Raw genomic sequence first — 26239 nt, forward strand, 5'->3', positions numbered from 1 at the left:
TCCTCTTTGGGGCCAGGCTGGGTCATGATAATTCCACAGCATTCAGTGGAATCTTTTCTTTCCATTGTTTTGATTATTGTAGTCTTTGGAGTATGTTGTTTTCCTGGTTTTAGCACCAGGTCATGTAACTCTTCCTTTGCTTCTCTGTATTCTTTATGTTCTTTGCTGCTTTAATGTGAATTCTGTTTCATTTCTTGGTTCCCAAATTGTTAAGGCATTTATTTTGCTTCTGGTTCTTTGCTCTTACAAAAATGGGTTGCTCTGCTCTTTGGGCGAATAGAAGGCCTTTTTATTTTGATCTTTAAGTTCCTTGAATTGGGCTCCCCTGGTCAGAGGGTATGTGGACTTTAATAATTCTCTTAGTGGAATTCCAAATTACTTCCTAAAATAGCTGGGATAATTCACAACATTCTTCTGAGGAGATAAAAGAGAGAGTTAGCTAAATGTAGTATAAGGAAAATTAAGGAGTAGAAGGCATTATTAATGAGTGGAGAGGTCTAGGAAAGTGTCCAGGGAGCCCAAGTTAAATCTTGAGGGAAACAAGTTTCTTAGCTATCAAAGTGGAAAAACGTTTTGAGAACCACTTGTACAAATGCATGCAGATAGGAGATAAAAGATCAGGTTTGGGCAGGGGGTAATAGTGTATTTGACTTGAACTTGGTGTCTGTTGAAAGGTCCTATAAAAAAGGCTGCCAACATAGACCCGATCCTATTGTGGAGAGCCTTAAATTCTCAGGCAGAGTTTTAATTTTGTCCTCTAGACAGCCAGGAGTCAGTCAGTCAGTCAGCATTTGTTGTTCATTTATCTCCTTAAGGACTTTACACAGGGGAATCCTGGTGAAACTAAGATTATCCTGGCATTTCTGTGGAGGATGGATGGGGTCTCAGGGAGGCCAAGTAGGAGACTACTTGAGTAGATTAAGGAAGAGGATCTTTTGGAAGGCCTGGAGTCTGTGGTGGCCATTTGCCTGGAGAGAAGGGAAGGAAGACAGAGGGTCTGGGAGGCCCGGGGAGCAGCAGCCAGGACATGTTTGGGAGGCCCTGTGGTGTCCTGAAGGAAGGCAGGGTCTTAGCAGGGAAAGGGAAGAGGGGGAGGGGGCATCTGATCTGCTGTGGAATCCAGCAGGTGATTCATGACGCAGGACTAAGATTGAGGAGTGAAGTTAGGCCTTGTGGTAAGAAAATGGTGTTGTCTGTAGGGAGATGGTGCTGGATGAGGGAGGTGTTGTGTGCTGGAGGAGAAGAGTAGGGGCCCCAGGCTGAGAAGAAATTGAGGAGGGGTATTCCCTCCTTTCCTCCCCTCCCCCCTTCCCTTCTCTTTGAGTTAGTGGCACAGCAGGTCTATGAGGGCAGACCTTGATTTTTGTCTCTGAGCCTCCCTTGCCTGGCTTACTGGGATGTGTTTGGGCTGTGTTCAGAACGTGTGGGCTTAATTGTCTGTGTATGGTCAGAGCTGGCCAGAGGAAGTCAGCTGAGGAAATACATACTAGATGTTTGAAGCCCTTTTCTGATTTGCATTTCCCCCCACACTTTCTCTTCAGAGGAGTCTTCTGGAAGATAACCTTCCCTTACTGAAATTCCCCGGATCCATCGTTTACAGCTACGAAGCGAACGACTGTTCTTTCCTGGCAGAAGACATTCGGTAAGAGGCATGGGTGCCTTAAGGCAGCTACATCTCTGCTCCTGAAGGACAGCTGCTAATGGGCAGATAGAGGTAGGAACTGAGCCTGCAATTTCCTTGGTCAAGTCCTTGCTGTTGGTGGATGTTGGTCAGAACTTTCTTTTCTCTGGGGAGCAGAGGAAAGAGTCGAATCCAGGGCTTCCTGACTCCCAGGCTGGCCCTCTCCATTTGCCACACTGCATCTCAGGGTGTCTGAGAGAATCCCTTCTCACCTTCAGTGCAAGTGAGAGCCTCTTTTAAAGATTTTATCATATTTTAAGAATTAGAGTATAGTTTTTAAATAACCCAAATCAGAGAATGAAATTTGAAAGACTTTTCTTCAGAAGGTGATTGCTTCACGTTGGGCCCTTGTTTTGTCTTTATTGTTAACCCTTTGCTTAGAACTATTTGTCAGCCTGTTTCGAATTAATCAAGTTCAGGAAGAATAGTTGACTGTGCCCTAAATGGAGGGGTGACTGTGAAGGGAATAAGAAGGAGGCTGGCACTGAGGAGATCACGAGACCAAAAATGAAGCATCGAGGTTGCTGAGATCTCAGTTGATCTAGAAAGCCAGGTTAGAGGAACTCTGCAGGCTCAGAACTCAGTGAGGATGGGCTGTTCCCCGTGGGTGGGGCTGAGGCACCCCAAGCAGGGATCAAGAGTCCCTCCTGGGGTAAGGAGGGGAAGTGTGGGGGGCAGTGGGGAGTTACTCTCTGTCTCTGGGGGTATCTGTGAAGCCTTGGGAGGACTGGCAGCAGCAGGCGAGTGAGACACGGCTGGGGGGCTGGTGCTGCGGGTGCTGTGACTGTCAGGGCAGGGAATGTCCATTAGGATGGAAGCAGGCTCCTGTACCACCTCCAGGCTTAGAGACTCTCTCCAACCCCCAGAGATGGGCCAGCCTGCCTGGGGTTACCTGTACATCTAGTCTATGTGAAAGGCTATCTCAGGTCCCTGCCTCCAGGACTTCCCTGAGGTTTTGTCCGATCTTCTTGTGTCTACCAGGCCTGTGCATTGTGTCTAGTTAATGTATCAGTCTTGCTATTTTTTTTACATCTGTGCAAGATTATAGGTTCAGTCATAGATTGAGTGTGGTGAAGGTGCTCAGAGTCATTTTTTAGGTGAGGTACCTGAGACTGGGCCCAGGGATGGACCCTGCCCAGGGTCACCCAATTGAGGTTTGATTTGAACCCTCCTTTGCCTCAGTTCAAGGGTAGCTCCTTCCCCCTGCCATGCTGCCTTGGCCCAAGTGTCCCACAGAACACCAGGATGGGGAGACCCTGGGGGGCTGTCATTCCCAGTGTAGCCTGGGTCTCCACTTGCTTAGAGACCTTTTTAGAGTCAGTTTATTTGTCACCCTGTAAGCTGAGCCAGGGTTATGAGAAGGCTCGGCCCCAGCTGTTCCTCTTGGGTGCCATATCACACAAATTCTAGCTCAAGTTTGGGCATCTTCAAAGGTAGCTTGGGCATCTCTGTGACTGACTGGAGATTACTGAATTGAAAAACCTCTGCTTTCCTTGGAGTAACAGGGTGCAAATGTTGGGCTGCATCATGTGGCATTTTTTCCCCTTCAGAATGAGCTTATCTGATGGAGCTGTGATCGGCTTTGACATGGAGTGGCCACCACCATTTTGGAAGGGCAGGCCAGGCCGGGTTGCCCTCATCCAGTTATGTGTCTCTGAGAGCAAATGCTATTTATTTCACATTGCTTCTATGTCAGGTTGGTACTGCTGTGTGGAATCCTTTATACAGTGAGTTCTGTGGCCTTCCCTCTCCCCTGCCCGCCTGCCCACTCTCTTCTGTCCCATTTTCCTGCTGCCAATCCTATGCCCTGCCCCAGGGAGTCTGGCATGTTGACCTCTCACTTCTGGCCACCCCAGGTATCCTCGGGGGCTCCACCTAGTGTTGTTGCCCACGGGAGCCCTTTCCTGACTGCTCCCTGGCTGCTAGCCACCCATCCCTGCCAAACAACCTTGAATTTCCTCAAGGTCTGTCTCAGGTCTCCTTGTGGGCATGTAGTTTTTGCCCCAAGGGTGGGAACTGTTTCCTTTCTTGTTTTATATACACCCAGTACCTAGCAGAGTGCCTGGCCTGTTGGAGGTGCTTAATTAATGCCTGTTTAATGATAAGTGACCTATCATAAGGACCTCATGCCTCAGGGCAGTGTTCTCCTGGACCAGGTGATTGCTGGTCCAGCTGGGAGGCTGGGGAAGCATGGGGACTCAGGAAGCCAGGGGACCAACCCCCGAGTCTATTTCAGTTTTCCCCCGGGGACTGAAGATGTTACTGGAGAGTGAAACCATTCGGAAGGCTGGCCTGGGAACTGGCGACCAGTGGAAGCTCCTCAGAGACTTTGATGTCCATCTCAGGAGCTTTGTGGAGCTGGCCAGTCTGGCCAATGAGAAGGTACCTACACAGCTGGGCTTGGAGGTTCCTCCTTGTGGGGAACCAGAGAATGTCTGATCCTGGGGCCAGCACCTTTATAGGGAGAGCCGAGAAAAGATCTGGGCTTCAGAGGGCCTTGTAGAAACCTCTCTTCCCAGTATTCTCTCCTGACAGCTAATTCCAGCCACGACCTCCTCCTTCTTCTTAGTTACTTCCTTTTGGGGGGTTGTATATTATTTGGTGATTTTACAAAAATAATTCCTACGGGATATTTTTTTAGGGGTAGTTCACTTATTCTCATCTCTGTGTGGCCTGTCCCCTCCCAGTGTTATTTCAGGAAGTGTGCCACAAACCCCATAGCATCTAGTAGGCTTTGGATAAGCAGGCTGTAGACCTGTAGGGCTGTCATTCTGCCTCCTTATTCTCCACCAAATAGTTTATTGGAGAAAATGAACCACTTATGAATCTTTCCATCTCATTGTCATGAAAACCAAATTTTAATGCCTTCGAGAAATCTCAGAGTTAGAACTGGTGACAGTGGCTAAGGCCTGCATTTGAATCCCACCTCTCCTCTCTTCACTTCCCATGTGGTCTTAGGCAGATTCCTTCCCAGCTCTCAGGCTCCATTTCTCTCTCTGTAAAAGGATGTCCTAGGAGCTCCAAGCCTTGGCTCCTGGGCCTTGAGTGATTGGGTTGGGCTCTGGCTAGGATTATCTCTCTGGCTGGACTCTTGGAGGTGCCTCATGGACAGTTCCAGTCCAGGGCCTCTAGCAGGTATGGTCCTCATCAGATTAAATCTGTACATACTGTTTTGTGCTCCTTTTCTATGGCTTTCAGCTCAGGTGTAAAGAGAATTGGAGCTTGGATGGTTTGGTTAAGCATCTCTTCAGGAAGTGTCTTCTGAAGGAGCAGTCCATCCGCTGTGGGCGCTGGGAAGACTTCCCACTCACTGAGGACCAGAAGCAGTATGCTGCCATTGATGCTTACGTACGTATGACAGATGGGTGTAGGGGACACTTTCTGGTGACTTGTCTTAGAGCCAGCCACCCTGATCTCAAGTGGCAGCCCATCTCGGTGCTGATTAACCAAGTAATGCCCGTGCATAGATCGCTAAATTCCATTAATTGTTGTTGCCATAAAGTCAAGGGAAAGTTCAGTTGGAGCCTTAGTCTGTGGATCTTATCCTGTGATCTTGTGATGTGAACATATCCAACCAGCTTCCCCCCCCGGCTTGCCCTTGGGAGCCACACTCTTACAGCAGAAGCTCTCGCTACTACTGCTGGTGTATTCTGTAAGAGTCAGCCCAAAAGCAAAGATGTCTCCTGAACTAGGCTGTTACAAATGATGATAACAAAGGAAAAGAATAGGCACATATATATACAGAAAACTAGTGGAGATACATGAAAGGGACCTTTCTTTTCTTCCCTATATCCTCATACTTTTCCCTTGGACAGCCCTACCTGCTGGTCAGGTTTCTACTGGGCTCTGGGGGTCTACTTTTCTCGTCAGCTGGACTCTCCAGCCCCCTGCTATATATACTCTGGAAGAAATATGAGTGGAGACAGGAATTTCCTTTCAGGAGCTGGCTCTTCTACCTTTGCTAGCTTGCTTCTCACCTTCCAGGGGTGTCGGATTCCTCCTGGTCAAGTCAGTGGCTGCCTCTAGAATTCTATGACGTGGCCAGCCTTACAGACTGAAAAGGTACCCCCTTCTCTGTATATGTGGGCCACTTGGAGTCAGACGGGGGGCTCTGATGTCTCCTTGCCTGCTCTCTGCCTGTATATCCAGGTTACATCCTGCAATTTGGCACTAGTTAAAAAATAGATTGACTAGTGGAAGAAAATAGATATGTCGCATCCAGATGTGCAAACATACCTAAGGACACAACTTTTCATTGTCATTTCTCTAGTTGGAATGTTGGAAAAATTTGAATTTCTCTTAAATGCTCCGAGATACAATAGAAACTTTAGTGTTTCTCTGTGTTCATACTGTAATGTTTGCAAAGACATGCACTTTCTGCATGTGAGCAGTTCCTCCATTGACACTAGTGATACCTTTTCCTTGTCTGCATAGACGCAGGAGTACTTGTGTTCCTGGGTGACTGTTCCCTCTGAATGTTTTTAGAGTGGTCCTGGGGCATCACATTCTTTTTTTTTTTAAACCCTTAACTTCCATCTTGGAGTCAATACTGTGTATTGGCTCCAAGGCAGAAGAGTGGTAAGGGCTAGGCAATGGGGGTTAAGTGACTTGCCCAGGGTCACACAGCTGGGAAGTGTCTGAGGCCAGATTTGAACCTAGGACCTCCCATCTCTGGGCCTGGCTCTCAATCCACTGAGCCACCCAGCTGCCCCCCTGGGGTATCACATTCTGATTAGGTGTCTGATTAGGTGGTGCAGTAGTGGGTCTTGACCAACTTGGCTTAGAGTCTGGCTGAGCTCCTGTTCTGGCATAGCCTCTAAGAAGGCTGAAGAGAGGGGTCACACCTGGAATCTAGTGCAGCTGAGCTGGGGGGGGGGCGGCGAAGAGCAGGCTTGGACCCCTGGGCAGGACTTGCCTCTGAACCAGTTGGGGTTCCACTCGGATGACTCTCGTTAAGCCCCCTTCCTTTAGCAATGCCTTAGGACAGCCTGCAAGTTCCCTGAGCCATTGTAATGACAGCCGCAGTCCTTGTTTCTGTGTCCACATCCAAGGACATAGATGGGCCTATGTGCTGTTTCGGTGTCACAGAATTGGGAATTTTTTAAAAAGGTTTATTTCTTTATGGTAATTTCACTTTGTTTACCTTGTGGGTATCTGTCCTGGAGAAGATGATGTTCTTGAGCCAGGAAATAGGTCACTTCTTTTCCTGGGTGTCCTTTGTGGGAAATCCCAGGCCTTCTCAGTGATCCTTGAAGGACAGTACTTGGAGACCTGGGAGTGAAGTGGCCTGCTGTCATGGAAGCAGAGTTTTTGTCAAGTTGGAGTTAAGCATGGCCTGTTAGGAGATCCAACCAAGACAGAATATCGTGCTGCTGATGCTGGGCAGAGTACAGATCTGTGGTCTGATGGGACCCTAAGTAAAGGACCAGACAGAAAGAGAAAGATTTTGGAAGATTTCTGTAATTCTTTTTTGTTGTTCTTGTAGGCTAGTTTCATCATTCACCAACAATTGGAAACCTTGAGTGGAACTGACCAGATGCTTCCAACAAAAGCCAGTGAGTTGTTTGATGATATTCTGAAACTGGATACTGACAAGTCCACAATGGTGAGGGAAGACCCACCGGAAGTCCATGAGGCAGCTAGAGATAATGTCCTGCACATGGGACTCACCTCGTGCAAGATTGGAAGAAAGTGTTGCCGTCACATCAGTTAATTAGTCAGCAAGTAGTTATGGAGTCTTGCTCCATCCCAGCCTCTGGAGACACAAAGACCACCTGATGTCACAACCCCTGCTCCTGTGGAGCTTGAGGTCAGATGGGGAAGAAGCCAGGCCATTCGTGGTTAAAAACTCTGGCCTGACTGCTGGACAGGATCTTAGGGAAAATCCCCCAGAGCCACCGTGGAAGGTGCCTGCTTTTGACTTCATCCAATTTGGAATGATATACTTAGAAATCCATTCCTTCCATGTGCTAGGGACAGAGGTAATTGGTTCCATGTGGAATTTCTCCCTAAATCCTGATAGCTAAAATGTTAACCAGACTCAGAGGTTTGGCTGCCTAGACTTGAGCTATTCAGGCAGGCATCTGGTGTGACTGACCTGACTGAGATGTTGCTGGCATGGCACTGGGGTCCATGTACAGATTCTTCTTCTTCTTCTTTTTTTTTAAACCCTTACTTTCTGTCTTGGAATCAATACTGTGTATTGGTTCCAAGGAAGGAGAGTGATAAAGGCTAGGCAATGGGGGTTAAGTGACTTGTCCAGGGTCACACAGCTGGGAAGTGTCTGAGGCCAGATTTGAACCTAGGACCTCCCATCTCTAGGCCTGGCTCTCAATCCTTTGTCTCTTGTGTTCCTTGTTTTAAAGTGATATTTTCTCTTTATTTTGAAGACTATAATGTAGAGACAAAACTTAGAAAATGAGAACTTATTTAGATCCAACTTCTAACTTTTAAAACATGCATATTGACTCTTAAGAAGTAGATCATGACCAGGAAATTACATTAAATTAGCTGTAAACCTGAAGCTCTCATTGATTGGTCTTTCTGACCAAAATTATTAGACTTAAATTTGAGATGAATTGATAGAGGAGGATCCTTGGTTTAGTATTCTTTTTTGGTTTCGTGTCTGTGGAATTGACAGAAAGTTGGCTCTTTGTGTAAGGAAGACTTGGGTTCCATGTGAATGAAGTGTTGGGGATATAGTTACAGAGGAGTTCCTGCTCTCTGGCTGCTTTCAGTCTAAGAGGGATGATATCACATATATAGGGCAGGGTGGCCTTGGAAGGGTGAAGTCATAGGCAGGTGAATATAGGAAAATAGGAGCCGTGGTCCTATTGATCCATGAGGCCAGAGCCAGCATGGGGTCATTGGAATGCTGAGGTTAGAACGCCACTGAAGTGTGCTCATGCTGGGTGCCATGGTTAGTAAGCTTGGCCAGCCCCACAGGCTACACCCCCAGACTCAGGAAATCCCAAGCCTTGTCCAAAAGCCACTGACCCAAGCAATAGCCATCCCCATATGTCTCAGTAAGGATATCACAGAGGTTTGTCCAGTTGACTATATCATGGGACTCTGGTGACTGTTGTTGCATCTTGGGTCTTGGGGTCATTGCTGATTCTACAAAGATTTGAGCCAGGTTTGCTGGGACCTCTCTGAGAACATTCCTTCCCTTCAAATGAGATTGCCTAAGAACTGGGCTCCTCTTAAACTGCTACAGTCGTAGAATTTTTCTAGGTTAGTTGGTAGTCTAGGTGAATGAACAGTCCTTTAAGTTAAAAAAAAAATTGAATCATACGTTTTAAAGACTAAATTGCAGACAGTAAGAAGTATATCCTAAAATTGTATAAAAATCTATAGAGAGAATATTTTTTCTTGCTTCTGTCTTACACCTTTTGCACTCATCTTGTTCTGCCATCTTTACCATCCTTGCTGTTGTATTGGAGGGGGAAGAGGGCCATGAGCGTGGCTTGGATCAGTGCAGAGATACCATTTGTGGTGACAGTTGTGATGATGTTCTGGCTGGTGAGTGTAACCTTGATTTTTCCAGCGGAGGACCAATTTCCTGAGAAGGTAAAGAAGCAGTTGCTGTCACTCTCTGAAGAGATGGTGGATCTGACCAAGCGTTTTTCCCATCCTCGGAGACCCTCCCAAGAGCCACAGAGGCATGTCCTTTCTTTCCTACTTATCTTGCTCTCTTTGTGTTGGGCATGATTGTGCTGCTGACATAGGAGTATACTCATTATAAGTGTATGTAAGTTCAAAATGATATGCCGCTGAGCCTGCTCATTGGGCTCTGATTTCTGAGGAAATGAAAGATAGTCATCTCCTCATACATGTCTTTAATTGGTGAGGGTGCAGAACCTTAGTCTGTTCTAGAGGACTTCTAGGAAACATAGAGACTGGGAATGATTTCCTTAAGCTTTAAGGGTGCTAAGAAAGCTTATTGAAGATTTCTGTGTTCTGATCTAGAATAAGGAGCTTCTTGGTATCTGGTTTCTATTGTGTTTCGTATGCCATTTTTTTCCTAGAAGGAAAACAGAAAGCTGAGAATCTTTTTTAGCTTATTGCTATTTTATTTTTTCCCAGTTACATGTAAAAACAATTTTAAGTGTTTAAAAAAATTTTGAGTTTCAAATTCTCTCTTCCTTCTTCCCCTGCTGATATAAGCACTCTGATATAGATTTTACATGTGTAGTCATAGAAAGAATTTTTCCATGTTAATCTTTTTGTTGGAGTAAATGCAAACAAAAGAAATTAAGAAAAAGTGAAAAAAGTTTGCTATGTTTGGATTTAGAAGTCATCAATTCTTTTTCTAGAAGCAGATGATGTTTTTTTTTTATCATGAATCCTTTTTTGGATCATTGTATTGTTGAAAGTAGCTAAGTCGTTCACGGTTGTTCATCCTACAATAATGATGCTGCTGTGTACAATGTTCTCATGGTTTTGCTTACTTCACTAGGTATTAGTTGATTGAAGCCTTTCCAGGTTTTTCTGAAAACATCTTATCATTTCTTATGAAACAATGGCATTTCATCACAATCATGTAATCATCATTCCCCAATTGATGGATATCCCCTTACTTTCCAATTCTTTGCCCCCCCCCCCCAAAAGAACTGCTTTACATATTTTTATACACATTGATCAGTCTCCTTTTTTTTTATCTCTTTGGGATACAAACCTCGAAATGGTACTGCTGGATCAAAGGCTATGTACTGTTTTATGGCCCTTTAAGCATAGGTCCAAAATGCTCTCCAGAATGGTTGAATCGCTTCACAAATCCCCCAACAGTGCATTAGTGTCTCAATTTTCCAATATCCCCTACAAGGTTTGTCATTTCCCTTTTCTGTCATGATAGCCAATCTGCTAGGTGTGAGGTGGTGCCTCAGAGTTTTTTAAATTAGCATTTCTTTAATTAATTAATAGTAATTTAGAGCATTTTTTCATAGGACTATAGGGAGTTTTAATTAGTTTGTCTCAGAACTGCTTTGTGTGCTATTATTTGGTTATGATTATTATTAGAAGCTAAGTGGCCCTGGATCTGAATCCAGGAAAACCTGAAGTCAAATTCAGTCTTTTACACTGATTAGTTGTATGACCCTAGACAAGGCATATCACCTCCACCTATCTCACTTTTCTCATCTGTAAAATGGGGGTAGTAATAGTACTTGTTCTCAGGGTTGTTGGTGAGGATAGAATGAGATATTTATAAGACACTTTACAAACCTTTCTTATTTAAGAGAAAATACATTTAATTTTTATTTTTTCTCAATCACATGTAAACAAAAATGTTTGACATTCTTTAAAAAAAAATTTATATTCTATATTCTTTCCCTCCTTCCCCTCCCAGATCCTTGAGATGGCAGGCAGTTTCATATAGATTATACAGTTGCAGTCATGCATCTCCTCTCTTTATTCTGGTTGGCCCAGTGAGGAAATAGACTTTACTGTCCCTCTTGGCACTTTTTATGGGGCTCAGCAAAATAGAATGATTTCATATTCCTGGAGAGGATGGGATTCTTAGCAAAAGCTAAATTCTGTTCTCATTGTCCTGGACTTTGGATGAGCCAAGAGTCCCCTATCTGATCTGTGCCTCACGCTTTACCAGGGATCTGACCTCTGCTAGCCCAGGCAGCTCTCAATCCCTCAGGCTGTGTGGGAGGCCCATCTGCTTTCTGTTATGGCCTTGTGGCCTCCTCTCCATGCCAAAGTCTCATTCTTTTATCCATTCTTTCAGAAGCATGGGCTGGTTGGTGTCACTGGTTGAGAGAACTTAATGAAAAATACGGGGTATTCCTTTGTGGTCTTTGGGTTGGCACCTTAAATATTTAAAGAAGAAAACGTGGGGCAAGGAGAACTTTGACAGAGTCACTTGTTAGCACTGAACCATGTCAGTGACTATGGGGTTAATCTTGTGCCATTTATCTCTCCCCCACCCCCTTTAGGGTTATGGAGTTGCTAAAGAGCCTTTCAGAAGACCTGGACACGTTAAGGACCACGCTGCTTGGGGTTCCAAGTCCAGAGAGACACCTTGGGGCCCACAGTGGCTCACCCGCCCCTTCAGAGGCTCCCTCTGTGCCTGAGGAAGGGGCACAGGCTGCATCCAAACACAGTGGATGGGACTCAAAGTCTGGCAACTTACTTGGACCTGGAGGAGGAAATAGGATGGACAGTACAGTGGAGTTGACTGCGGCTAGGTATGAAGGGAGAAGGGAGGACCAAGGACCCCAGGAAGATGAGAGAAGAGTCTGCTTGATGTCGTTGGATGTGACTGAATATGAGCTTCAGATGTGGGAGCAACAAGAGCAGGAAGAAAGGAACAAAGCCACCTATGTGTCTGACCAGGTGCTTCTTACTCTCTTGAGGTCTTACTCTCCTTACTCACCCCTCTATTAGGGAAAGGGGAGAGGAGATGCAAGGCCCTTTCCCAGATGGATTCTTCTTGTCTGCCCACAGGAAGGGAGGGGATGGGGCATATTCCTTTTCCCTCCCGTTTCTGCCAGAGTCTAGTCATGCAAATGTAACAACCCCTGCTGGGACATGTTGTCTGTCTTCTTTGAATCTTTCTGATGTGATGAGCCTTGGATCATCTCCCATCCCTCCAGTGATATGAAAACACATCATCCCTGCAGAGACCCTTTGTGTCATCTACCTTTATTTGAGGTTCAGTCATTTCAGTTGTCTCGTGACTTCATGACCACTTTTGAGGTTTTCTTGGTAGAGATCCTGCAGTGGTTTGCTGTTTCCTTCCCCAGTTTATTTTACAGACAAGGAAGCTGAGGCAGACAGGGCTAAGTGACTTGCCCAGGGTCACATAGTGAGTAAGTGTCTGAGGCTGAATTTGAATTCAGATATTCCTGATGCCAAGCCCAGTGCTCTCATCTACTGGGCCATGTAGCTTCTTATAAGTATTTTGGCATTTCTTTTAACTCCAGTGTCTAGATTTCATAGTAGTTTCTCTCTTTTCCTTAGGAATGTCTCTGAGCAATGGGACTGTGGGGGTAGTGGTCCTGCAGCCCTGTGGGCTGCTCAGATGGGCAGCAGCTTCCCTGGCTTTTGAGCTCAGTTTATACAATGCACTTGATGTGACTATATCACTTAAAGATAGATTCTTTGTTTTAGTATTGGGAGACTTTTCTTGCACTGACCTTGGCTTTTTTAAAGTTTTAGATGAAACATTCTGGCTGCTTTGTCCTGAAAGCACACATGATTTCATAATTTAGTCTCATGGTAATTGCCACCTAGACTCCCCCCCTCTCCCCCCCAAGGAATTTAATTTTCTAGGTAATTTGGTTGATGAGATTTTTGCCTCCAGGGACCACAAGCCTATCTTGTGAAATTTGGGCTCTAGAAATCCCATTGTAAAGGCAATCTGATTTTCTATTTTTTCCTCCAGAAGTTTTTTATTCCTAGAGCTTCTATTTTCTTGGGTTTTTCCCCCTTCCTGCATATTTTGTCTATTAATATTTTCAGGGGTTTGGAAAATCAGTAGAATTTTTCTAGGTACTTTGTACTGTATTTTCCCCTTCAGTTTTCTATTAAAAACTTAAACTTCAGTGAGCTTAAACTCTATTATAAGTGGTTTGGTAACTACAGTAACATCTCCTATTTGTCATATTAAACTGCATGAGCTTTCTCTTATTTTCAAATTTTTCCCTTGGCAGAATTTCTACAATAGTTCTTTGGGAGCATTCACCTTTTAACAGAGTCCCTGCCTCTCTAGTTAACCATGTGTTTCTTATTTTAGGACAGATTTTAAAATGCCTCTCCACTGTGGTTTGTATAATTATTTATTGGCACTGATTATCAAAAAGTGCACTAAAAATTGCAAAGGAGCCTTCCTATTCTCTTGTAAAAATGCCTTTTATTTTTAATGGATCTTTTCAAGTCCATTCTGTCATCCTTCTGAATACGAGCCTCTCTAGATTTCTCTGGATCATATGGAGGATGTGATAAATGTGTGATTCTGACAGGTTCACTTTAATAAAACCTAATAAGGAATAATGAGGGATCTATTTAAGATGCCAAAGAGGGCAAGATATTGAATGCTTGGACTTGTTGCAAAAGAGATGATTAAGAGTTTCAGTAAATATTGACCCAGGTGCCAAATCTTTGTGAATGAGCTCCACACATCCATCAACAGGCATTTATGAAGTAGCTGTGTGCTCAGCTCTGTGCCAGCTACTGGAGATGAAGTATAGAAGTGAAGTCCTAGACTCATAGATTAGATCTGGAAGAGGCTTCAGAGGGCAAGAGCCTCCCCCTCAAGGAACTGAGGTCCAATGAGTACCAAAGCCAGGATATGAGCCCAAATCTTCAATCTCCAAAATTAGTACTCTTTAGACCTAAACAAGGTACATTTAATCTCAGGCCCTGAGTCAGTTTGCCCTCTTTCTTTTTACCTCATAGCTGAGGCAGAAAATTCAAAGATGCTAGTAACCCGAGGCCTCTTCTCTTTAGGAGGGTTCTTAGTCTGGGGTTCATGGAGATGTTCAAGAATAGATTTTAGGAGGTCCATGAACTTGGATGGGGGAAAAATTAGATCCTTGTTTTCACTAACTCCCAAATGGAAACTTAGCATTTCCTTCATTATTCTAAGAAAAGTTCCATAGGCTTCCTTGGCTTACCAAAGTGGATCTTAAATGGGTGAAGAACCCTTGGTCATATGTGTATGTGGGCCTCCCTTTTTACAATATTAAAAGGAAATTGGCAGCTTTTGGCTAGGGACATTTGACTGAGCAGAAGACGTCTGAGTTGTCAAACAAGTCCCTTAATGGTATGGAGAATATAAGCTCCTACTACTGTAACAACTGCTTCTTGATTAGGAAAAAGCACTTGTTTTGGGAGAAGGAATGGTGTCCTTTGAGGCTTTCCTCTTCTCATACATGTGTTGGGATCACTATCTTTCTTGTTTGTATTCTCCACTCACCTTCAAAATTTATTTGTATTTACTCTGTAGATATTGTGAATACCCTCACCTAAAACTCCTCAGTTTATTCAATCAGTTAATAAATTTAAAACTTTAATTCTGTGGCACTGTGTTAAGCACTGAGGATAAGAAAGGCAAAAGACAGACCCTGTCCTCAAGGAGCCCCAAGTCCAGTGAGATAGACCACAAGGAAACATATATGAATACCACACACAGGATAAAGAGGAATACAGGTTTGTGAGTGACTTGTCATACAGGGTTAGAAGAATGATAGCTTAGAGTAAGTAAATCCCCATCTTTTCTGGTTAAGACATAACTAGGCAGTATGCCTTTGTAATCACAGTAATGACAAAATACTTCCAGAGTTCATAGTTCCTCGGTTTTTAATGCCAAAGCTATCAAACTGCTTGTGTGTAGATTACCTGTGGCAGCTTGCAACATTAAAACAAACTTTGTTTTCTGTCCTTGTGTCCTCAGGAGAATCATCCTGGCCTGGAGAGGGCCAGCCTTTAGTCTCCACATCGGGAAGAACCGATGTCTAACCCTGGCTCTGGTGCTCAGAGATTCTGAGAGCCTGGGCAAGTTACTGAACACTGAGCATTGCTCTAGGCAATATTTTCACATCATGAGTTGCAGAGCTGTTGTCAGACCCCTTTGGGGGAGGAAATTTCCTCCTGTGGCCTTTTCTACATTAATGAAATTGCTCGTTCAGATCCATTTCATCTCTAGTGCCTAGCAAAGCGCCTGCATGGTAGAGTAAAGTGTTTGTGGAATGCAAGAGTTAGTCCCTTGTCATCCTGCTGACCCTTTAGTTACTGCTTTATGCTAAGGTATAAGACCATATGCATCTACATTTTTAAAGTAAAATCAGTAGTAAGTGGGTTTGGGTGGTAGAAAAGGAAGAGTGCTTTAAATTCAAACCAGTTATTGATTATTATTTCCCCCCAGGACCTAATTTCTGCAGTGGACACTCATGATCTTTCTTCTGTTATTGAAAGTGATGAAGATCTGGAGATGGAGATGCTCCAAGTAGGTTTGCGGTTCAGGAATTGTATCAGCAAAGTAAATAGATATTGTTGTGAAAGATGTTTGGCCATGGGGACGATTGTCTCCAAGAGGTCCTAAGAGGAGGCCAGCTGGCTTAGGAGAAGCTGTACCTCATTTTATCTCTGTCCTTATTCCAACATTTTCATCTACATTTTTTCCTTCTTTGAGGTAGTGTATTATTATTATTGTTTTCTGTTTTTTTAATTTTAAAATATTTTCCCACGTTCACATGATTCATTTTCTTTCCTTCCCCTCTTCTGTGCCCCCTCCTAGAGCTGACAAGCAATTCCATTGTGTTGTACAAGTGTTTTATCCTTTGATACCTATTTCTATATTCTTCATTTTTGCAATAGAGCAATCTTTTAAAACCAAAACCCCGACTCATGCACCTATATAAACAAGTGATCAATCATATGTTTTTCTTCTGTGTTTCTCCTCCCACACTTCTTTCTCTGGATGTGGATAGCATCCTTTCTCATAAGTTCCTCAGAAATGTCCTGGATCATTACATTGCCATTAGTAGCAAAGCCCATTACATTGGATTGTTCCACAGTGTTTCACCTTCTGTGTACAATGTTCTCTTGGTTCTGTTCATTTTACTCCACATCAATTCATGGAGGTCTTTCTAGTTCTTATAGAAATCAGGCAGTTCACAATAGTATTTCATCACCATCGTATACTAAAATTTGTTCAGACATTCCCCAGTTGAGGGAAATGCCCTCATTTTCCAATTTTTTGTCACCACAAAGAGTATGGCTATGAATATTTTTGTATAGCCCTTTTTTATTATCTCTTTGGGGTACAAACCTAGTAGTGGTATTGCTGGATCAAAATTGCTTTCCAGGATGGTTGGATCAATTAATAAATTATTTTTTAAAAGATGAATTGGAACAAACAAAATATTTTCCAGGTTCATCAAAAACAAAATTTAGTTTCAGAAAACCAGTATTTTAGCTTCCCTCCGGGGGTGTTATATAGTCATCATATTTTACTAGTCATTATCTATCATTTGTAGTTGGAATTATTCCTTCTTGGTGGCTCTGCCTTATAAAACTGACTGAAGTCTGTGATTGAGGGGTAGCCCAAGACTTTTAGGAGTCAGGGCTGGCTTGTGCAAATATCTTGGGACAAGCTCCTTTTGAGGTGTGAGTGAAAATGAGATGGCCACATGAGTGGTTTGCTTTGCCTTTTTCAGACTTTGGAAGAAGTAGACTGTGACAAGTTGGAGCAGAGTGTTTCAGAGTCACCAGAAACAGAAAGTGAGGTGCGGACTGACATGGCCGATGAGGGTGATGAAGAAGCTATTGAAGAAGAGGACGATGAATGGGGTAAAGGATAATGGGTGGGGCAGGAAGTATTATTCATGACATCTACTCCAGGTAGTGTCTGGGTGTGTGTGTGTGTTTGTCCATGTGCCCGTGTGTATGTGCCTTTGCCCATGCCATGCAGTAAGAGGGCAGGATTCCTACCTTAAATCTTGTGGTTTGAGAGTCAGTTGGAAGGTTCTCCATCTATAAATTCCATGATGTAAAATCTACTCAGCTACATTTTTTTTAGACAAAAAATAAAAGAGGAATATGGCAACAGGAGGAATCACCTTCCTGAGTGCCGAGTGCCCTCTATAACCATTCTGTGAGCCAGGCAGTACTGCTTTTGGCTCCAATATGGACCAAGTACAGGGACACCTGTATTCCAGCCTGGGATTGGAGCCTTGGTCCTTCTTCCTTGCTCTTTCTTCAAGGCCACACAGACCCTCTGAGCACTGAATGAGCGTGGCAGTCGGGGTGTAACCCACTGTTCTGTCTTACATATTTGTCTTCCTAATTATAGTCAGAAGAAAGATTTTATGCCCATTTCTCATATATATTTTAGGTGGTATAGAGAGGGAGTGAGTCTTGCTTTCCACAACCTTGCTTTGATCTCAGACATTGGCTGGGTGGAGTGGGGCACAAATCCATTTACATACTAGACTTGTGGGGAGCATGAGGGCTGCATTTGTAGTTCCCTTAGACTTCTAGCTTTCCCTTCCTTTTCTGTGGGTGACCTGGGCTGAGTTAATGCTCCTTTGGGGAACCCTGATCTTTCATCTGTAAAGGAATCACACTGATATTTCTCAGGTCCCTGGCAGCTTTAACATCTTGGGATTCTAGATGAGAAACCTTTCCTAATTCAGCTCCATGGACAGACTGTGCACAGGAGCCTAGGAAGTTGGAGGACAGAATCCCCAGGGCTCCTCACATTGTTTTCCTGAATGGTATGGGCTATACCAGATGCATGATCCATGTTCAGAGCCACAAGTTGGATGCCCATGCTGTCCTGTACCTCTCCTGAATGAGAATGAGCTTCTTGCTTCTGGGTTGGGGCCAAATGAAGCAGAAATTGTAGAAGAAGCTCCTACAGGTGCTCAGTAAGTTGAGGGGCTTGTTGCCTCTTTGGAGGCCTGGCTGTGAATCAGGTATCTAGAGATATCTGTTGATTCTTGAGTCACTTTACCAAAAAGGCATCTGCTCAGTGCTAAGCAGTGGGAGTTAGGGGGCATTCAGCGAGTTCCAAAGTGTTACCTGGACCTCAAGTTTCTCATCAAATTGGGGGACAAGCCACACAGAGTGAAGGATAAACTAGCAGAAAAGTAGCCTTTCGGTGTCTGGCTTCTGGCCTTGCTCTCCTGCTGGGTCTGGCCTCTTCCTCTACTTGATATGGAGGAATTATACTGTTTGTGCTACAGGTCCTAGACTTAATGGCCTAGTGAGAGGAAGAAGAGGAGGAGGAAAAGAGTGAGTGGGAAGGATTTTGAGGAGGCAGTCAGCATCATAAGTGTCAAGCAGCAAGTGTGGACCTGTGCCAGACACTGGACCATTGTTTGGGTCTGGAGATGGGTAGCAAGGAAGCCTTGAAGGTTTGATTGGTCTAGGGTCAGTAGGTGGTTCAAGGCCTCTAGCTGTGGTTGAGGAGGGATGAGAGGACTACTTAAGCTGCACCTGAACATTTTGGGGAAGGACAGTGGGAGAGATGACTGGAGAGTGGCCAGAACCCTATGGCAGAGGGCCTTAGAACATGGGGTCTTTGGCCTGAGGGCACTAGGGAGTGTCTGAAGAATTGGATTAGTTATGTGATCAGAGCAGAATTTGGTTTAAGTCATCCATTGGCCACTAGGGTGTCAGGTCCAGAAGGAAGAGGGACTTGAAGCAAGGAGGGAGATTTTTCTTTCCTTTAAAAAAAAGGGGGGGGGGATGTAATAGGGACAGCTAGTTACCAGGGAAAACTTGTTACCAGGGAAAAGGTGAAGGTTTAAAAAAAAAGGATATAAGATTCATTCCCTCTCCTCCCTCACATTAACATATTCTTCTGTTTGAACTTACATTCAAATATTTTGTTTTAAGACCCTTTGTTACCAGCACCTACTGCAGAGCATGTCATTTGCCTAAAGACCTACTTTGGACATTCCAGTTTTAAACCGTGAGTAATTTGTTGCTTAACAAAGTGAATTAGTTTTTCTTAGTGAGGAAAATGCAAAGACAAAACCTTAGCTATGGTTCTAACACTGTGATGCGACTGATTTCCTGGTTTTCTGGCATAGTTGGATTTTGGCAATGTGAATTACTGTTAATAAGAAGATAGGGTAGACACAGACACATTTAAATAGAGAAGTCATTTCACATCTCTTTTATATATACCCCGGATCACTCCAAAAATGTCTTTTTTGGAGCATCTGCTGCTGCTCTGAGTGGTGATTAGAGCCTGGACTTAGGAGTCAGGAAGGCCTGAGTTTAAATTCACCTCAGACACTCACTGGCTATGTGATGCTGCTGGCCAAGTTATTTTCTCTCTATGGACCTCCATTTCCCTCATCTGTAAATGGAGGGCATTGGACTGGATGGGCCCCACTCTAATATTAATATTAGATATATTCTGTCATCTTAAGCTGCTAAGCATACCAAACATACTGTCCCTGCCCCCACCCCCACAGCCTGCCTCTGTGACTTAGGAGAGAGGGCCTATTGCTTACCATACCCTGCTGTGGGGAAAGACTGTGTGAGGGCCCACTCTGGGCATTTGAGGGCTCTGTGTGCTGGCCACTCTCAGCATGTCCTGCTCTGGGAACAGTGACTGTTTCCCACTCTAGACTTGCACTTGTCTTTATTGTAGGGTTGTTCTTCCCAGGGGAGGTAGATGTGGGATGGCAGTCACCTCAGGGTGGGCTCAAAGGCTTACTGTCAAATACATTTATTTACTGTGCTTCTCTACCACTTCTTGCACATATTACGAGGGAAATTCCAGAGGATGTAAAAGTTTACCCTGAGGTTATGTATTGAGTTCTTTACAGGCTCCATTTTTCTCTATTGGGAGTGATTCCCAGAAAGTGATCCATGAATGAATTTTACAGAGAAAGACAGAAGATTCTCCACCCCAGTCTGTTTCCGTCTCAGCCCTGTCTATCTATTCTTACCTGGGCCTCAGAATCCTCAAGACTTCTTCCCTAAACTACAGCGGGATATTCAGTTGTCTTGAATTAAGATTTTGCTCAATGACAATCCAATAAAAAGAGCTTTCAATAAGAAAATCTCCTGATGATGAATCTTGCTTGGGTGTAATTGCTTTGCTAAATGAGCTAATTAGATAAGATCATCAATGACCTTTGAAAACACGTGGGGATGATGAGAAGTGACCTGGCTGTTAAGTGGTACCTTGAGGTTCTTATCTGTTAAAGTCTGCTTTCCTCATTTTTTTTCTCTCTCTCTCAAGGGTCCAGTGGAAAGTGATCCATTCTGTTTTACAAGAAAGAAGAGATAATCTTGTCGTTATGGCTACTGGTATGTGAGTGCTGAGCAGCATAGCTGTATTTAACTATTTTTTTTAAGTGCGGTAAGAACTCCTTCTCCATGAGGTCTTTAGACTTGAATGCTTAGAAACAGGGCATCTGCCCTGGGGAATAGGAGACTCAAATGCCAATGAGGGCGTTCCCTTAGCCTGGCCTCAAAGGGAGTTCTGGTTCTGGGTGACTGCTGGTAAAACATTGTGCATTGGATATCCATGTCTTTATGTGTCTCCGTATGCCATTTTCATCTAAAGGGTATGGCAAGAGTTTGTGCTTCCAGTTTCCTCCTGTGTTTGTTGGTGGAATTGGCATCGTTGTCTCTCCTCTGATTTCTCTGATGGAAGACCAGGTGCTTCAACTCGAGTAAGTTGGAAGTCGGCACTCAGCAGCCTTGTTTTCCTGCCCTTCTCAAGTTCTGTTTTCTTCCAGGAACTTAGCATCTGAACAGAATGAGTTGGCATTGAAATCCAGACCTTCCACAAAGGGCAGTCCTCTCCATTTACAGTAGAAAGACAGCTTTTGGGTGGACAGGCTCTCCTTGCTTCCCCAGGCCCTACACCTTGGGGCCTCTTTGAGGAGTATCTGGTCATTGCAGTTGTTTAGTTGTGTGTCAAAACGCATTTTAAGAACTGGATGTGCTAGGTTTTCCTCTTTCTCATTGGTCTTTTCCTTTGTACTCCAAAAGGTGGATAGAGAGTGAGTATTCACATAGTAAGGTTTTGGAAAGGGGAAAATGGCATCCTGGGTAAGTGCCTCTGAACTCTTTCTGTCAAGGCCTGTCTAAAGAGAACATAGATTCCTCTTCCTTTGTATCTTTAGTAAACATGGCAGAGAACAGGAGCCATTAGAGAACCAGTATAACAATCTGAGATTTCGGTTGTTATATAAAGATTTTCCTTGTGGGTTATAACTTGAGAAGGAGAAGGGAGCCGGAGGAAATTGGATGATACATGAAGACTCAAAGACAAGTTAAAAGTTATGGGGAGCGGCACTAGCTCCTTATAATGTTTTCCCTTGAAGATTAATTAAAGGAAAACATGAGAAATAAGAAGACACGTGGAAGTAAGAATTCCGAGATAGAAAGCATGTGGGCGACAGTGTCTTTAGGAAAGGTAAGGAGAGAAAAGAGGAAGAACTCCGAGGATGCAGAAATCAAGAGAGAGAATAGCGCTGCTTACCCCAGCATTTATTGTGGATTGAGAGGTGATCAATGAATACGTAACATAGCATAGGTCTTAACATTGGTTGAATAGATAATGACAAGATCAGAGGAGGTGGAGATTCACCTGACATACGCTTTTCAGAGGAATGCCGTTTGACCAAGTGAGAGCTAAGCGTCTGTGTCTTAGGCTCAGGAATTCTGTTGCCCTTTGGACTGTAACTTCTTATACAGAGATCATTAACTGATCTGACCAAGTATCTGATAAATGAATATATGTAATACAATATCAATACATTAACCATACTTCCCAGATGCCAGCATGCCTGGTATGCTACAACCAGGAAAGAATGTCAAACAAGATATCTTCCATCTTGCTGGTTGCCTTCCCTGTGGGTGGCTTGGAAATAGGATTCTGGTCATTTCAGGAAATGTTATCGCAACCTTCCTAGGCAATAGCACTGCAGAGGCAGACTCCAAAGTAAAACAGCCCCTGCCTTCATGGAGCTTCTTTTCTGTTGCAATAGATGGCAGTACATTTTTTAAAACTTATTTTTAGGTGAGCTATGGCATTTAAAAATGTTTCATCTTAAGAGTGTGTTCTTTTTTGAATACATAATCATTCTCTACCTAGCACCCTTTTTTGATCTGCCTTGCAGCTCAGAGGACTTTTTTGGGAAATGGATTGGGGGGAGGGGAGAGGCTCGGGTAAAATTAAAAAAAACAACAAACAAAGTAAACTTTGAGTCCAGGGCCCTGGCATATTTCCAGTTTCCTGTTCTTTCTATTGTAGTCCTCTTGGCGAACCTGCCTGCTTCCATGTCTCCAACCCTGAGCCCTCAGCTCTCCTGAGCCCCCATTCTGTCTGTCCTCTTGGTTCCTCAATTGCTACAGATTCAAAATGGAATGGATCTTCTTGCCCTTAACCCTGCCTCTCCTTCAGAGTTTGATTTCTATTAGAGTATGACATTTTCTCAATCACTCATCTTTGTGACCATGGAGGACAATGTTACCTGTCTTACCTCCAAAGAACCCCTTTTCCCTCCATTTATAGAGCAGAAATCCCAATTCATTTTCTGATCTTCTCTCCCTTGCCTATTGTAAGAGCTCGTGAATGGACTTTTTCTTAATTCTGGAGTCCATTTTTCAGGCAGCTGCCAAAATCATCTTTCTGAGGCATAGATCTGACTCTCCACATGATAGACTTTCACTGGCTCCTTATTACCTCTCTCATAAAACAGAAACTCCTCACTGACCTTTAAGGCTTGAATTAGCATTACTCTCAGTGACTCACTTGGTTGATATATTTTACCCAAATGAGACTGGCTTTTCCTGAAACTCACCACCAGTTCCATTTCCTGTTTCCATGCATGAGACCATGCTGTCCCCTTCCCTGGAATGTATTCATCCTCTTTCCTGTCAGTGAGAATTTTTTATGTCTCATGGCCAGTTCAGGTGCCCTGTCTGCTCTGATCTTTTTCCTCACCTTCCCCACTGTCACTAACTGTTAGTACTCTGTTCCTGTGAACATTGCTCCTCCTTTCTTTAGCTCATTGTTTCCTCTCTCTGGAGGACAGGGACTGTCTCCCTTTGTCTTGGTAGTCCCAGCACCTTATTCAATGAATGGCACAGGTAGAGCTCTTGACAAATGTAGGATTGAGAGAGTGAATGCACAACTCACCAGCTACTGCTTACATTTTTTTCTCTTGGTGCCCTTCCATAGAGAGGATCCCCCTGTGGACATCCCTGCAAGTAAACTCAGAATTTTCTTCTTTTTCAGAATGTCCAACATTAAGGCTTGTTTCCTTGGATCAGCTCAGTCAGAAAATGTCATCAGTCGTGTAAAAGTGTAAGTAGCCTGCCTTCTGTCCTGAGTTCTCGTATCTGAAAAATCATGAGAGTGTAGAATGTGCTCTGTGTTCCTAGACTGTTGAGAATAAGACCTCGTTAACTTTTGAAGTGCCCTATCCATGGGAGCAGAGCTTTAGCCCTTCAGCTGCCCCTTTTTTTGTCCCTATTTCCTTTGCTTTCAGGCACAGGGCTGCACCTCTCTGGAGCTGGTATGGTGAACATTGTTGGAACCCAGATAGTTCTTGAGGCCTTCCTGGCTTAGGAGCTGGGCTGTGGGAGCCTGGTAACCTGTGGGGTCCAGGGCACTGCCATAGAGAGATGCCAGTCTAGCATTGGGATGGCCCTTGTGTGATTTCTTCTTATTAGGGTTTTAGTCCAGCTCTGAATTCTTAAGAGTTTTAATATTTATGATATCAATTCTCATGACATCAACCCAGCCTCATTCTTTCACCCTCTATGAAGGTGAGAAACGACATCTCCAGACTTCTCATCCATTGTTAATTCTACTAAACCATCTCCCTAAAATTAATAAGGAAGATGATCAGAAATATGAGAGCCTTCCTATCACTAGTGAAACTGGAGAACCACCTTCTGGGTGATGGGATGGGGACAACTTATAATGTTCTTAATTGAGACTGCTTTCACTGACTTAAAAAACCAACCAACCAAACCAGGACAGAAGCCTACAGGGTGAGATGAGCACACGGATTGGAAAGATCAGAGTGACAGCCAAGTTAACTCAGTAGGTGTTTATTATGTGCCTGACTTTGTGCCAGGAGTGATCCCTGGGAATGTAGATGATATGTAGGGTGCTCTACTCTGAGAAGGCTGACATCTGAAGACGTTAGGGACCAAAGAGCTTGGGACTCCTGCCTTGCATGCATCTCTTGTATAGTTAATGCTACTTTGGCATCTTCATTCTTGTCCCTTCAGAAGACTGTGTCCATTGTCAGAGATTCCATCTAGTACTGTGTCCCCAGTGTTCCAGAATGTCCCACAATGTGACAAGGAAATCACTTTAAAAGACTGATATATATTAATTTAAGGTCGCCAAGGAATTCAGCTATGTAATTCCTAAATGAAAACTTAAGTCAGCCGTCAACCTTTTATAGAGTTTAATTACAAACAGGAGGAAGAAAGGAATTAGAGATAGAGAGAGAGAGGGAGAGAGAAAGGGGAGAGAAGGGAATAGGGCTTAAATACCCCTTCTGTTTAGGCTGGGCCAAAAGGCCCAAGCCCTTAGATAGCTGGGGCAAAGAAAGGAGATCAGTCCCTATTACTCACGTGACCAAAATGGAGAAACAGTCTCAGGGGCCTCCACCTCCAGCTTCCTTCAGAGCAGCACCACCTCTCAGAGCCAAAAAACTCTCCAACCAACCAACCTTCTAAGTCTCATCTGGCTCCTTGCACGTGCAGCTTTCTTACCAGTTAATGACTTCTCTGAGCATTTGTATTTAGATACTCTATGTCAGTCCTGCAGGCATTTACATAATATCTACTTCAAACAAGGCACCATTTCAGATCCGGGGTTTTATTGAGGGCTCCTTTTTTGAAATTGATTTTCTGCTTATTTTGCTGGTTGTCTTTTATTTTTCTTACTCAGTATCATTGAGGCTCTCTCTGCCTAATATACCACTCTTCTGTATTCTCAGTTATGAGCTAAAAAGAAAAACCTATCCTTAGACCCTTCCCAGTGGCCTGGTCTCTCCACATTCCCTCAAATTCAGGCATTTGTAGTGATGAAGATGTGTCCTAGGCTTTAGCCTAGGACTTTGTGACCCTTAGTGGCACTCTCTAGGCTCTTTCTGGGGCCATCTTTGTGCCCTTCTCAGGTAATCACCAGTTGGACCAGTTTTGAGAGGCTCTCAGTCTTTGCAGGGATCTATACCCAGGAAGATAATGGTTTGCCAGGCCAGCTGCAACCCAGAAGATCTAATTTCCTCTGTGGCTTCCTCCTTGCTGTTGATCTCCAACTCTCTCCTGGTTCCTCTCTGGATCCTTGGTCCCCCCTGGGGGATAAGGTATACTACCTGCCCAGCTCCCCATGGTTCCTGTCCACTGTTTGGAACCCATCCCTACTCAGGCTTTGGGGACTGTCTTATTTTTGCTTTTGTTCCTTCATATTTAGTTGTATTTTCAGCTCTGAATTCTCTCCCTCCCTGTCCTCATTGAGAGGTAAGAGAAAGAGAACTGGCTGTGAATCCATGTGGTCTGTGAGGCATCTCCTAGGGCAGAACCCTGTGATTCTGAGCACTAGATGACTTGTCTCAGTCAATTCAGCCTTGGCAGACTCTGCTCAGTTGTTGGGGCCAGATGGGGCCAGATGGGGAGAGACCCTGGCTGACAGAACTCGTCCTCCCAGGTTCCACTTTGTGGTCTGGCAGGTGCCTCGCTGGCTGAGTTGGGTTTGTTGCTTCCTTTCCGTCCCATCCTTAAACAAGGCGCTGTTGTGGTGCCCCTAGGGGTAGGGATTCCCAGATTCTTGGTAAAATTTTTTGACAAATACTCTCAAGAGTGAAAGATGTACTTACCAATGGTACCTTAATAAGTCAGTCACGGATGATGCGGTGAGGTGAATGCTTCTAGCTTCTTGTTCTCTTTTTCTCTTTTCTGTTCCAGGGGAGAGTTCAGGGTTGTGTATATGACCCCAGAGTTCTGCTTGGTGAGCTTGGACCTGCTTAAGCAGCTTGATGCCACTTTGGGTAAGTGACCGAGTTGGCCTGTGCCCTGGGGGCTTATGTCATTGCTGGGGGCTCAGGA

At 44.2% G+C, this 26239-nt stretch overlaps 1 protein-coding gene across 1 annotated transcript in view; it reads left to right on the top strand.

The window, feature by feature from the left end:
- WRN (WRN RecQ like helicase) overlaps window positions 1–26239 on the top strand; it is a 136578-nt gene that overhangs the window by 35742 nt on the left and 74597 nt on the right. Inside the window, exons 3-16 of the mRNA XM_007495569.3 lie at window positions 1542–1642; window positions 3232–3377; window positions 3918–4063; window positions 4880–5029; window positions 7167–7236; window positions 9228–9342; window positions 11623–12022; window positions 15555–15635; window positions 16849–16981; window positions 19034–19109; window positions 20397–20464; window positions 20724–20832; window positions 23409–23477; window positions 26099–26181. Of these exons, the coding sequence (XP_007495631.2) occupies window positions 1542–1642; window positions 3232–3377; window positions 3918–4063; window positions 4880–5029; window positions 7167–7236; window positions 9228–9342; window positions 11623–12022; window positions 15555–15635; window positions 16849–16981; window positions 19034–19109; window positions 20397–20464; window positions 20724–20832; window positions 23409–23477; window positions 26099–26181 (1747 nt within the window). The remainder of the gene's footprint in view (window positions 1–1541; window positions 1643–3231; window positions 3378–3917; window positions 4064–4879; window positions 5030–7166; window positions 7237–9227; window positions 9343–11622; window positions 12023–15554; window positions 15636–16848; window positions 16982–19033; window positions 19110–20396; window positions 20465–20723; window positions 20833–23408; window positions 23478–26098; window positions 26182–26239) is intronic.

Source organism: Monodelphis domestica, chromosome 6, assembly GCF_027887165.1.
Source record: "Monodelphis domestica isolate mMonDom1 chromosome 6, mMonDom1.pri, whole genome shotgun sequence".
In the NCBI taxonomy this organism is placed as follows: Eukaryota; Metazoa; Chordata; class Mammalia; order Didelphimorphia; family Didelphidae; genus Monodelphis; species Monodelphis domestica.